The 14,001-nt window shown below is 37.2% G+C and overlaps 2 protein-coding genes and 1 long non-coding RNA gene across 5 annotated transcripts in view; 2 read left to right on the top strand and 1 right to left on the bottom strand.

Annotated features, from left to right (window-relative positions):
* LOC109047434 (transient receptor potential cation channel subfamily M member 1-like) overlaps nucleotides 1-3,701 on the top strand; it is a 41,400-nt gene extending 37,699 nt beyond the window's left edge. For all 3 annotated transcript variants that reach the window (XM_042715571.1, XM_042715569.1, XM_042715572.1), the window contains 6 exons: nucleotides 29-203; nucleotides 636-656; nucleotides 802-946; nucleotides 1,095-1,297; nucleotides 1,422-1,554; nucleotides 1,659-3,701. In XM_042715571.1, coding sequence (XP_042571505.1) covers nucleotides 29-203; nucleotides 636-656; nucleotides 802-946; nucleotides 1,095-1,297; nucleotides 1,422-1,554; nucleotides 1,659-3,123 — 2,142 coding nt within the window. In that variant the 3' untranslated portion in view covers nucleotides 3,124-3,701. The remainder of the gene's footprint in view (nucleotides 1-28; nucleotides 204-635; nucleotides 657-801; nucleotides 947-1,094; nucleotides 1,298-1,421; nucleotides 1,555-1,658) is intronic.
* A 214-nt stretch (nucleotides 3,702-3,915) lies between these two features.
* On the bottom strand, nucleotides 3,916-13,870 carry LOC109047733 (ras-related protein Rab-8B-like). The gene is made up of 7 exons (XM_019065413.2): nucleotides 13,452-13,870; nucleotides 10,390-10,450; nucleotides 9,287-9,347; nucleotides 9,119-9,196; nucleotides 8,781-8,870; nucleotides 8,368-8,484; nucleotides 3,916-5,635 (listed from the first exon to the last, which is right to left on the bottom strand). The coding sequence occupies exons 1-7, from the start codon at nucleotides 13,573-13,575 to the stop codon at nucleotides 5,543-5,545; spliced, it is 624 nt and encodes a 207-aa protein (XP_018920958.2). The 5' UTR covers nucleotides 13,576-13,870; the 3' UTR covers nucleotides 3,916-5,542.
* On the top strand, nucleotides 7,862-10,797 carry LOC122135612. Its single transcript, XR_006153621.1, has 3 exons — nucleotides 7,862-7,913; nucleotides 10,458-10,545; nucleotides 10,653-10,797. It is a non-coding gene; the product is annotated as an uncharacterized LOC122135612 (long non-coding RNA).
* Nucleotides 13,871-14,001: the final 131 nt, after the last annotated feature.

Here is a 14,001-nt window from a genome sequence, read left to right as displayed (position 1 = left end):
ATATAATAAGCTGCCACCTGTCTTGCAGATGATTGACATGCTGTACTTTGTGGTGATCATGTTGGTGGTCCTGATGAGTTTCGGTGTGGCACGGCAGGCTATCCTACATCCAGACGAGGAGCCAACATGGCGCTTGGCCCGCAATATCTTCTACATGCCGTATTGGATGATCTATGGAGAGGTGTTTGCAGATTCGATAGACCGTAAGACTAGAATTTATAGTAAGATTTTGTTTTCTGCCTCCAGGGTATAGATGGCATTTAACACTCTGATCCACCTTCCAAATACCACACTAATATCCCAGTCACCTATGTGATCCTGCTGTTTGCAGTTTACCCTATAACAACATGTCTAGTGCCTTTCTTGTGTTAGGACCCTTTGAGTATTCAGTCTTATAACTTTCAAACTTGGAGACAGAAAAATTTATTGTCAAATTGTGGTTATTTCAGTATTTCAGACTGTATGCCATTACTCTTTCATACAGATTGCAGCAGTTTATAGTTCATTATCTTGCCTGTCTCTTGATTAAGATGTTGGATTTGAATAATTCTTGTTGCACTCTTTGTTCTTGTTTCTGGTTTCCACTTGCACTAACTGACTGTTCGTGTCTATTCTGCCCTTCTGGAATGTTCTAGTTTACGCAATGGAAATAAATCGTAAGCAAAACATTTGTCACAATGATAAACACAGTTTTCATGAAAAATAACCCTACTAATGCTATAATGGTATTGGAATTGTTGTGAATGCAGAACAGAAATATTGCTGGTACTATAATGTAACATGAAAGCTTTTTTTAAACAGCCCCCTGTGGAGAAAATTTATATGATGAGGATGGGAAAAAGCTTCCACCCTGCATCCCTGGAGCCTGGTTAACTCCGGCCATCATGGCCTGTTATTTGTTAGTGGCCAACATCCTGCTTGTGAACTTGCTCATTGCTGTCTTCAAGTAAGAATTCTACCATTTCATAGTTTTGATGACCTATTTCACTTGAAGCATGTAAAAACCAAATGGTGTAAGAAAAATATTTTGTGGCTATTGGTCTTTACAAAAATGTGTTCATTGCTGTATTGCTATGTGTTTCATCCCAATAAAGTAACACGTTCTTTGAGGTTAAGTCCATCTCCAACCAGGTGTGGAAATTTCAGCGATATCAGCTCATCATGACCTTCCATGATAGGCCTGTGCTACCTCCACCAATGATTATCTTTAGCCACCTCTACATTCTTTTCCGCAAACTCTGCTGCCGCTGTAGCAAGAAAAAGGAAGGAGAACTAGATGAAAAGGATAAAGGATTAAGTAAGTTTCAAAAAATAACCAGACCAAATTACAAAGGATCAAGATGCAGTTGTCCAAGTGAGTAATAAACTCAAACCGAACATGAGAAAAATATTTGCTTGTATTCTCTCTTTTCCTCATAAAGAGCTTATTCTTACCCCGGAGGAGCTCAAGATGCTGTATGAGTTTGAGGAGCAATGTGTGGAGGAATATTTCAGGGAGAAAGAAGATGAGCAACAGTCCTCAAATAATGAGCGTATCAGGGTTACAAATGAAAGGTAATTTCAGTACAGGAATACGGGTAAATCACTTCAATCCCAGTTTGCAAACTTTTTGCTCTATGCATATATCACATCTACATACTCTTCTTGCTCTGGCTCAGGGTGGAGAACATGTCCATGCGTCTTGAAGAGGTGAATGAGAGGGAGAACACAATGAAGGCCTCCCTTCAGACTGTGGACCTTCGTTTGTCCCAACTGGAAGAGATTAATGGCCGAATGGTGAATGCCTTGGAAAGACTAGTGGGAATTGACCACTCCGAACTCACCCGGACACGCTCATCGGCCTCCTCTATTTGTGACCCCTCCTCTCTCCAACGTCACAGTAGCATCAACAGTGCTGATGGGTACAGCCTGTACCGCTATTACCTGGGTGTTGATGACCGTCCACCTGAAGATAAAGAGGCAGATCTGAGTAAAACAATAAGCACTACAAACTTCAACACAAAGGAATATGGCCAGAATCTAGAGGTAGATGTTCCAGGCGTAAAAAGACGCCTTGGCTCATGTGTGGACATCCGAATCTTCCCTTGTGATAAGGGTGTTGAGGCTGAAGGGACAAAGCCAGAATCACCAAAATCTACAGTTCCTGACAAACAGACATCTTCGGATAATGCACCAAAGAAAGAAGCATTGATGATGGAGAGAGTAAAACTTCAGGCAACTACCTCCTACCCGCTAGAAAAGGTTAAAGCTTTCAAATACTATCCTGGAGAAATACAAAGCATATCCCCGTCCACTGTACAAAGGTGTTGGAGCACAATCTCATTTGATCAAGCAAATGGAAGAGAACCAAATCAAGAAGGAGAAGGAATGGGTGGGTCTCCAGCTACAAGACGTTGGAGTGCTGGCTATGAGTATAAGGTACACCCTAGTCTTTTTGGTCAGATGCCAAAGGTATCAATGGTAAGACCCTTGGTAGACCAGATTGACCAGTTTAGCAACAGTTTCAAAGTAGAGCAACCTTCTGACCAGCCTGAGCAACAAATGCTGAGAGTTTCTACTAGACACAATACAGAGGACATGGGAATGCAAGATGGAGAGAAGACACTGGACAGTTCAGGTGGATCAATGCATCATGAAAGTGCTCAGTCAATAATTGAAGATGGGATAAGAAATTCAGTGGAGATGACTGGTAGACAGGCATCGCTAGATGTAGATCAGGTAAAACGGGAAGAGGGTAGTGACGATGTGGACAAATGCCTGAAAGATACTGAGCAGGATGTGACAAAGGAACCAGATGATCTTGAAGGAGGACTTGGAAAGGAGGAAAGTTCAGAGAAGCAAGACGGACAGCAAACAGAGGAGATACCAACAGGTGTAGGTCCCTTTGATTCTGAAGTCCAAGCTGATGGTAGCCATCTGCTTCTGCCAGAAGACACAATGTTTCTCCCTGGAAGATCTAAGAGCTGGTCCACAAAACCTTGCATGTCCTTAGGAAACAGCTTAAAAAGAGCCCACGAATCAAGCAGTGAAAGAGACCTTGCTGGAGCATATGGAGACTCTCCTGATGACCCAGGTTCACCAGCACAGAAGACAACAAATGATGCACCATCAGACAAACCATAATCAGACACTCCAGAGGAAGTCCGATAAGAAGATAAATTCAACAGACAAGAATGACACACACATTGAATTTCTTTATATCCACCTGTAACACTATATACTTATATATCAACAGTATGTAATCAGGAGTTGTGATCGAGTTAACAGAGTAGTAAAACTCTAAAGCCGTAGTAGTATCAACTGACCATTTTTTGTGTGCTTGCACTTAAAAGTATTTCTATTATTATATTTATTTAAGGTACAAAATACATTATGTGACAGTATGTATCCTTGCTATCCTTGCTAACTGCTAATGTTTTCTGATTGGTAAAATGTAATGATAATTTATGGGCTAAAAAGTAAGGCTATGCAAAGTGAACTGAGTCTACCTCAATGCAAAATGTTTGTAGTTGGCATGTTGTATGAATGGCGCATTCTGTTCATTGTTAAGGATAAGACTGTGTAATAGCACCATCTACTGTTCTGGATGATGAATTGCTGGAAGAAAGATGACAAAACTTGGAAAAATAAGACAGGTTTATACAGTGTTTACTTTGGTTATATTTAGTAAAAGTCTATAATTAATAAAACCACACTTCAAATTCTTGTTCACATTTTCTTTGTTAAGGTTTTAACACGTTTGAATGAGCATATAGTAACTTTTCAGGTAACAGATCGCATTATAGAGTCCAATAACACAGTTATCTCTTAAAAATTCGGTCAGACAATTACAAATATGAATGAAAATTCATGCATAACAATGGTCCTATCTGAATATCAGTTGTCATGATATACGCTACATTTGTTGGAGTAAAATGATGGTAACTAAAACTTTAATTCAATGTGGTACCCAGATTCAAACAGTCCAACTCAGATTACATTCACATTTACATTTAGTCATTCAGCAGACACTTTTATCCAAAGCAACTTACAAATGATTAATGGATACAGTTCCAAAGCATTAAGGTTCCCAATATCAGCACTAGTCGGAAGAAATAATTCCCAAATGGGGACGTTTTATTGCTGTAATCTGTACTACTTCATCTGACACAACTATCAGTGCAGTTTGAATAGGAGACCGTAATGTCTCAAGCGTTTGAAAACAAAAGTGCTGATCTAACCAACCGCATTCACCCTGCATCCTTTGACAAAAAGGACTACACATAATGACAGTACAAGCATGAAAAACATATAATACCAATTTTTGGCAACTGTATGTTTCATTTAAGAGCCCATGGTGAAACAAATTTGTAAACAGTAAATAAGGGTCGCTTGTACATTGAATATATGACATTATGCACTAGATGTTATCGATCAAAAAATTAGAAAGAGCTAAAAGGTGAGAAATATCAACCCGGAATACAAAACATCTGTTTCAATTAATGAATTTTCATAAACATGCATTAGTGGCTTTTTTGCTTAGCAAAATACAAAACATACTGTAGCATTGACACAAGGACCTAAGTCTCTATACTTGCTTTCACATGGCCAAGCAGCCCGTTTTCAAATTAAAACATGAATTAAATAATTATTGATCATCTAATGCTAATTAAATAATTAATGATCATCTTCATATTCAAAAAATGTCACAAAATGTTCACAAATCAGTGCTATACTGAATTTGAATATAAACCCTATAGTTTATCACCATAAGGCTGAGGATCTATAGTACAACACTGGCACAATTTATCTTATTTCCTTAACACTGATGGTTCGCAGGTTTGGCTGTTTCAGACACACACACTTCCTATGGGGGACTTTGTCAAGTAAGATGTTTTCCCTTTGATACCTGACCTGAAGATGTTCCTCCTCCCCATTATGCACTGCAGCCATCATGTTCTATCTTTGCAACCTTCCTGCAGATGGATTGATGTCTGTCTGTGCTATACATGGACATGTGCCTGTGAGGAGAGCTCATTGAAAACACATGTAAAGTGCTTTTAACCCACTAACATTCCAAAAATAGCATTTCACAGATCTTCTCTATTAAATTTTTTTAACCAGTGCAAGAACACAGTGTATATGCTGTATAAAAGACACTCAGGAACATATTACAACAAGACTCACTGACTAATTCAGAAATACTGTACATGATACATCTAAGCCTTCAGCAGCAAATGTTTTAAGACAGCATGTGCTGTGTCCACAATGAATATTTTACAAAAACATTTCAAAACAAAACCATTCATATTTGATCCATTTTCTTTTGACATCACGGTTATCACCACACAACAATGGAAACGTTTCCTATTGTGACTCTACCACCGAGTTAACCCACTTTATCTCTCAAAATTGCATCATTCCTCTGTTCCATCTTGACTTTAAGGGCTTGGAAACACGAACCTTCATCCGTTCTTGAGCCTGATAGTCCAGCTCTTTGCAGGGGCTCATGTGATATGTTATACCAGCAGAGCATTTCTGGCTGCCGCAGATACACAGCAAGTTACAGCAGAGCACACTTAAAGATGCTGTGCTTTTTGGAACGCTTCTTTGAAATCTTCACAGGCCCCCCGCTATCTGCTTGAGCATCATCATTCTAGTCAAAAGAAAAATAGAAACATTTAAATTTTGTTTTGTTAAAACATGTTAAAAATAAGTTATTATGAATATGATAATTATATTAGGGTCGACAAAAAAATTATATGATTAAAAAAAGCTAATCCTGCGACTTTTTTTACTAAAAGCGATAGTTCACTCAAAAATGGAAATTTGGGCCCGGTTCCCCAAAACGTTCTTATCGCTAAGTAGTTCTTAACCTATTCCTTAACCTCTCTCTTAACGTTATGGCACGATTCCCGACACGTTCGTACGCTAAGTATATCTTCTGTAAGTCACACTTTCGTGAGGTTGGTCTGGACCATTCGTAAGCTCTCTCTTAGCGTTGTTTGACCTCAAGATGCTAGTCGCCGCCACTGTGCAGCAGTCTTTAGAAATCAGCGCAGCGCAGTACAAGTCAGACTATAGTATGTTGACAATGTTGTGGCTCAAAAATGATTTTATGTTATGGACATTTTAAGACTAATAATAAAATATGTTCGCAATGGATTTCAGGCCTAGTTGACTTTATTTGGTATCAGAACTAATATGGTGGTATTTGGCCGAGGCTATTTCGTAATGTCATTAAAGCGTTTAAATTGGCAATCACTTTTGATAATTAAAATCTGGCAAACAATTTGGGTCTAAATGGCTAAGATCTATAAATGGGTAAGCATGGTGGTGTCCAGTAAGCGACCAACTATGGCAGCGATCCAACGTGTCCTTGTATTGAATCAAAGACGGCGCCGGCCGCGGAGCCGTTTAATCCATGTCATTTTTTTTTATTCGGCAAAACTTAAGCCCTTTTGACATTTTGCCTGACGTGCTATATTAAAAAAGATCGCCTTCCAAGACAACTCATTATGGAGCGGCTGGACCTTCTCAGACCTGCGCTTGCCAGGCTAAAGCGGCGGAATTTTGCTTTAAGCCCTGAAGTCCAGCTGCTTGCAGCGCTAAGGTTTTTTTGCTACAGGGAGCTTCATCGAGGTCGTCCACACTGTCACCAACGCCCTTCTGCGCCATGCCGGGGATTACATCCGGGGAATTCTGATTGTAAAGTACCTTACCATTAATATAAAAGTGTATTACATAATTTTTAGAAGACGTTAAACCCGTGTCAAGAAGCGGCACAAGTGGCACAACGGGATAAGGAGGGTGGATGATTAGCGAGGGATACCTGGTTCGTCTACCCGTCACAACATATCGTGTGAACATATTACTGACAATTTGATAATTTAATTAATAGTCTATATTTTACGGATAACTTAAACTATTGTTAAAATAAATGTTACTGGAATAATTTGAGGAATGTTTCATTTGCATAGAACGTGTTGTCTTTCTTAACGCCGTAATGCACCTTCGCGTGAAGTGGAAAATCGATTCCTGAGCAATCGATGCCAACTGATTCAGCACCTTCACTTGGGACAGCGCCTTTGTAACGTCGAACATAAGAGGCAGGGTGATAAGAAGCTTCCTAAGGGACACTTCGGGGAACACACTTAGGAACATAAACAACTTCGGTAAGATATATCTTTCGAGTCTTCTTAGCGCGCTAAGAGTGAGCGTTATCGGGAAACCGGGCCTTGATGTTTATCTGCTTACCCCCGGGGCATTCAAGTTGTAGGTGACTTTGTTTCTTCAGTAGAACACAAATTATGATTTTTAGCTCAAATCGTTGCAGTCTCTCAGCAGTACAGTGCTTGGCAATGGTAACAGAATCTATGAGAAAAAAAAAAAAAACCTTCCACAGAAAAATCCAAATTAAACCCTGCGGCTTGTGACGATACATTGATGTGTAAAGACACAAAACGATCGGTCTGTGCAAGAAACTGAACAGTAGTGGACCACTGACACTCCTAATTGAGATTGTAGATAGAATGTTAATGGTCCATTTGAGAGATAGGTGGCGGTAATGCACTTATAAGTCTGCGATCCGCCATAAAGCCACAAGAAGAAGATGATGCAGGCTGCTGTGAACCGCATTCACAAGAGTTCTAACAGTTTGGACATTGCGTGAATCAGAGGTAAAAAAAAAAAAACTAAATACTTTTCAGTTTCTTGCACAGACCGATCGTTTTGTGTCTTTACACATCAATGTATCGTCACAAGCCGCAGGGTTTAATTTGGATTTTTCTGTGCATGTTTTTTTTTTCCTCTCATAGATTCTGTTACCATTGCCAAGCACTGTACTGCTGAGAGACTGCAACGCCTGAAGCTAAAAATCATAATTTGTGTTCTACCGAAGAAACAATGTCACCTACATCTTGGATGCCCTGGGGGTAAGCAGATAAACATCAAATTTTCATTTGTGGGTGAACTATCGCTTTAGTTGCTGAACCGATATCAAACTAAATGCAATTATAAAATAATGTTTTACCTGCAGTAGTGTCTATTTTTGAAAATGTGATTCATTGTAACTATGATCCATGTTTAAAATAATTGTAAGCAATTTAAAAAAAAAAATGATGTACAATTAATGGTTAATGATATCAAGTATTGGACTTTTTGTAACAGCTCAACCAATATCAAACTAAATGCAGTTTTAAAATTGTTATAATATATGGAGTTATAAAATACCATTTTAAAATGTGATTCATTGTAACAATGTTTCTTTTTTTATACAAATAATGATAAATGATATCTAGTAAAATACACATTTTTGTCCCTCTTTTACTTTTTTTGTTTTTTTTTTTGCCAGTTTTACAAAAAAAAAAAAAAAAAAAAAAAACTCACCATTTTTCTGTTAAGTCGAGCCATAATGTATTTTGTGGGTGTTGTGAAGGAGTCTTCTTCGTTTATTTTGGTTTTTGCACTTGTTTCCAAAAACTTGATCCCGTAATCAATTGCCAACTGGACAAAAATCCAAAAATGACAACAGTTATTAACAAAAAATACCAGAAAAAAAAAACTATTATAAAAATACAAAATATATAGTTGAAAATTATATCCAATCTCACTCAAAATACTGTATATTTGATTCAAAATAGCATACCTATAATAAACAGGTAGTGTTACAAGAATGGCATTTTAAAATAAAATGCATTTTCTTTATTCTTCATTTTAATAGATTAATTTTATATTATTTATTTTAAATAATGTATTATTTGTATGGAAAACTGTAAGCTTGTAAGACGTGAAGGGCTCACTTTCTCTCCTCTCTCTTTGGACACCTGTCTCCTGTCGTTCATATCACATTTGTTTCCGAGGATCATCTTCTCTACGTCAGATGATGCATGCTGAAATGAGAAGTTCAGCACTTCAAGTTAAATTCTCTATCAAATGTATCAAATAAACAATAAATTACATTTGATATAAATTTATAGAGTGGCTAGCAAACCTATTATACAATGACCCCCAATATGATTGGACAGCAATGTATTGACCAACCTGGACCAAATCTGTTTTATAATCTAAATGATAATACTTTATCAATTCAACATACGTGACCAAGCACATATGTAAACATATTCCTCCTCAATGTTACCTCCTCAATGTTGCGGATCCAGTTTTTAATGTTCTCAAATGACTTTTCGCTGGTGATGTCATATACCAACATAATGCCCTGAAAACAAAGAAAGCAGAAATATGAAACATCCATCTTCAGTGATCAACACTTCCACACAGACATGAGTAGTAGCCAATAGTGTTTTACCATAGCGCCTCTATAGTACGCCGTGGTGATCGTCCTAAATCTTTCCTGGCCTGCTGTGTCCCTGTAAAACAATCAGACAGTCACACACAACCACTATATGCATCCTCATCTTGTTCCTTCCTTCCTTTGTCACCTCGCTCAGCCTTAACACTTCACATTCGTTAACAGAGAATCAGTAATTTAAACATCCTGAGAGGTATGGATGTACAGCCTGTCCATGACACTACTGTCTGATCAATGTTTTATTCCGGTACCTGTGTTTACAAGATAACTGATATATAGGCATAAGCATTTTAGGAGGCCAAAAACGTCCTTAAAGTGGCTTGAAGACTTTTTGAAGTCAAATCATGCGGTTATTTTCATTTTTCTGGATGAATTATCCCTTTAATATAAATTTAAACTACAATGTATTCTCGTTTAATTGCAAATGCAATAAAGTACCTGAAATCATTACATTCACTTAAGCATATTCTTTTAAAGTATATTATTTCTTCTATAGTATGTTATTGTTTACTTCTTTTTTACAAGGGTATTCTAATTCTAGTGAACATTCTATTGGACAAAAACATCTATATTTGCATGCAAGATTAATTAAATGTGTGTTTATGCTAGAGGTTTCTTCTCTTAAACTTTTAAAAGTAGCCTACAATAGCTTACCATTACCAAAATGTAGTATACTTCAAGTTTATTTTATTAAGTATACTTAAGTAAAGTTCAAGTATATTTTTAAGTATACTTAAATGTCATTTTAAGTATATTTCTGAGGAGTACATAAAGCCCATTTCTGAGAAGTACATAAAAAGTAAACTAAAAGCATACTTTCCTGTTTTTAGTTTAAAAGAAGTATACTACTAGCACACTTGAATAAACTTCTTTTTCGTAAGGGTAATAGCTTCAAAGCTAACTGTTTATAGCAACAAAACTCTGATTAAGAGTAAAAGCTTTGTGTTCACTATTCAGAAAGTCTGTTTAAGATGTGAATAACACACAAACAGTTTACACAGCTTTTAATGTGCCTGAAGATGAAGTATAAATGATGATATAATGGGACGTATATGAAATGGGACTTAGCGCTGCATATTCATGACCAACAAACAGCTCACCATATCTGCAGCTTGATTTTCTTCTCATTGAGCTCAATAGTTCTGATTTTGAAATCAATTCCTGGCAGAGAAAAAGAGAAACATCGTCAGATCTTCAACGACTGGCACCACATGGAATCAATGGTACAATGGTACAATCAATGTTGCACTGCAGTGGTGAGTACATTATTTATATATATTTATATATATTTATATATATATATATATATATATACACACACACATATATATATTGCCAAGCAACAATAAACTCAACATTTTAGGTTGTTCTCTGCATTTCTGACTTTTGTGGCCTAATGGTTAGAGCCTCAGACTGAGGTGAGACCCTTGAGCAAGGCATCAAACCCCCAACTGCTCCCCAGGCACCGCAGCAAAAAATGGCTGCCCACTGCTTTGGGTGTGTGTGTGTGTGTGTGTGTGTGTGTGTGTGTGTGTGTGTGTGTGTGTGTGTGTGTGTGTGTGTGTGTGAGTTCACTGTGCACTTGGATGGGTGAAATGCAGAGCACAAATTCCAAGTATGGGACATACTTGTCCACACGTCACTTTTACTTTCATTTTTTTTCATTTTCAAACCTATTGATAGTGTGGAGAGATGATAATATTTCTAATCAAGAACTAAATCAAGAATCTAAGCTTATGTATGACACAAAAAGTGGCATTCAGTGGAAATTTAGAGAGATTAATAATAAAATATGTCTTACACAACTAGTCAAATGAGTTGCTCTGTGGTGTGGTTTTCCTGTTGAAAATATCTAATGCTACAACAATATAGTGCTTTAAGATCTGGCTGGTAAACAAGAGGTTTATACCAAAAAAAAAAAAAAAAAAGTTATTGCCTTAAGCACAAACCTCACTAACTTTTGTTAGACTCCATCAATAAGACTTCTATCATATGCCATTTGTCAAACAAATAAAGTTCACACACTTTCACTTCAGTGGATTGGAGTTTTAATTGAGCAAAAAACAATCACATTTTTCTTCAAAATTGAGTTGTTTATTGGCGCTTCAGTCAATGAAACATGGTTATTATATTTACTTTCAGTAGATTCTTTTAGCTACAGTGAAGAACATAAACAGTTTATCAAGCAATTTCACATATTAGTTTTTATATATATATATATATATATATATATATATATATATATATATATATATATATATATATATATATATCCATCCACAAGACTCTAGTATCGTGATGGTAAGTTTTGATTGAGCGATCACTATTCACATTTTCTTCCGAAAATGTAGTTTCAGTCAATGATACAAATGTTTAATACATTTACATTCAGTAATTTAGCATAAGTTTTTAGCTACAGCTAAAATGAGGAACACAATTTATCAAGCAGTTTAGTTAAGCAATATCACAACCCTGAGAGAAACACATGCACGGCCACAGGAAGCAGAGGTGGGACGCTCAGAGACGTGTGGGGAAGTGCAGTGTGGCCACAACCGGGGTCATGGACGTCCTGGCACAAGAAAACAGATGCCAGTCAAAAGCTCGGCTGCACTGGCGGAAGAATGCTGAGATGGGCTGAGCGAATATCACGAGAGCATGATGGGGATTCAAACAGTACAGCCCTCTGTTCATGGTCAAGTCTACTATGACCCCGCACAAAGAACTGTACTTTCCCCAGCACTCCGTGCTGATGTTGTCACCAAAATGTTGTTTATGAAGACTGACAGTGATGATTTCTAACATCCCAACATCAAATTTTTTCAGCAAAATTGCTGCTTTTTAACAGAGAATGTTACAGATAAATGGGCTTTAAATACAACTAGAGTCTGAAAGAAAGTCAAGGCTCAGAGACCCCTTTACACGACAGCATCACAAACAAAGGCAGAGGCGGCGGTAACGTTTTAATCAGATGGAAAAACCGACAAAGGAAATGACTAAACTCTCTGTGCAGGCAGACGAAAGACAACTGTGCAACGTTCACACACACAGCAAAATAATTTACTTATGCAGTATTCTGTCTAAATATCTTTAAAGCAAGATTTTAAACTGTATAAGATATTCAAGATATAAAAAAAAATACAATTAGAGCTTCTTTATCAGCATCTATGAAGAATCAGTATAAAGAACCATTCCACAAAAGGTTCTTTATACTGAAAAAGTGGTCTTCACACATAAATATATTTTCAAGAACTATTCACTGAAGAGCCCAGAATGGTTCTTCTGTGGCTTCGCTTTGAAAACCCCTGTTTGTAACATTACTTTTTTTAAAGTGTATGTGTTAAAAAAGCAACTATTTAACGTTTTTCTTGATTATTTGTTCATGCTGACAAAAAAAATAAATAAATAAATAAAAAGGGTTATTTAAGCATTTGCAATGTCGCTAGCAAGCTTCTTCACCCTGCATACTTTTCAGTACTAGTTTATAGAAAGTTATCTGCGTCATGAAGATGACCATTCCTTCTTTCTCACCGTCACAGAATAATAACTCTTATTATATGGAAAACAGCATCTACTTATGACTTTAAACCTGAATGCTACAACAAAACCTCTAACAGCAATGTATAGAGTGGCTTGAGTCTAACTCAAACCACTGTTTATGTTACCCTTGTGAAGAATCCTGTATGAACTTTAAGGCCATTAGCCAGCAGGGTTTGACAGGTTAAAAGTAGATACAGAACTGGTCAGCAAAATATAACTCTCACACCTTCACAGAGCTGACAGCATTGTTTCCAAAATATCTGTACATGTGTATCTGTATATAGATATATGTCTATATATGTGAAATGATCTATAAATAAATCATCTAGATAGATAGATAGATAGATAGATAGATAGATAGATAGATAGATAGATAGATATGTCTACATAAGCAAGCTGAGCCTATGCACTCATAGGCCTGTGCATTTCTAAACAAATCCAGATGTTTTAATGTAACAAATAATCACATGATTTATTAAAAAAACAGGTGCTTTTTAAACCTGCTTATCAATGCAAATGCAACTAGAAACTTAAATATTACAGCTTTACTGTGTCTGACCACTATTGTCCTGCACATAACGGGACACCGTCCAGTACCTTCTACCCAGATCACCGGCGAACTGACCGATTGTGGAGATGAAGGTGGTGTTAAACGCGTCCTCGCTGAATCTGAACAGCAGACATGTCTTTCCCACTCCACTGTCTCCGATCAGCAAGAGTTTGAAAAGGTAATCGTAAGTCTTCGCCATTTACCAAGCCGGTATTTCCTTTATGAATGACAGTGCACAGTTTCCCTTGTTCAAGGCACTGACACAAAAATCATAGGGCGAGGGCGGAGCCTCGTGGTGTGACGTCAGCGCCATGTCTCCCGCGTGATTGCTCAGTGCAGTTTCTAGGAGGACAGTAATACGGAACTCCCCAAGATGCATTACACGAAGTTGTTATCAAGAAAGTACTGCATGTATGCAAGGGTTTAAAAGTGTAGACTATTAAAATATCTTAAAAGATTTCATACTGATATTGATCAGATATTTAACACCAAGAGTAAAGACTTAATCATCTCATTAGCTCGAGCTCTGAGAATTACCATTAAGGTTGCCAGTACGGGAATTATTAATCCAGAAGGTTTAGTTGTTTTGTTTAGTTTTGTTACAATTTGTAATTATACAGCACAC

The sequence above is a fragment of the Cyprinus carpio genome, chromosome A25, assembly GCF_018340385.1.
Source record: "Cyprinus carpio isolate SPL01 chromosome A25, ASM1834038v1, whole genome shotgun sequence".
NCBI lineage: Eukaryota > Metazoa > Chordata > Actinopteri > Cypriniformes > Cyprinidae > Cyprinus > Cyprinus carpio.
This window is presented reverse-complemented; position numbering and strand designations above follow the sequence as displayed.

Coding starts and splice junctions, on each gene's coding strand:
- LOC109047733 (XM_019065413.2), bottom strand. CDS start 13,575: ATGGCGAAGACTTACGATTACCTTTTCAAACTCTTGCTGATCGGAGAC. Junction 9,348..10,389: donor AAAATCAAGCTGCAGATATG/GTGAGCTGTTTG, acceptor ATTGTTTTACAG/GGACACAGCAGGCCAGGAAA. Junction 5,636..8,367: donor CTCGACTTAACAGAAAAATG/GTGAGTTTTTTT, acceptor TCTTTTGACTAG/AATGATGATGCTCAAGCAGA.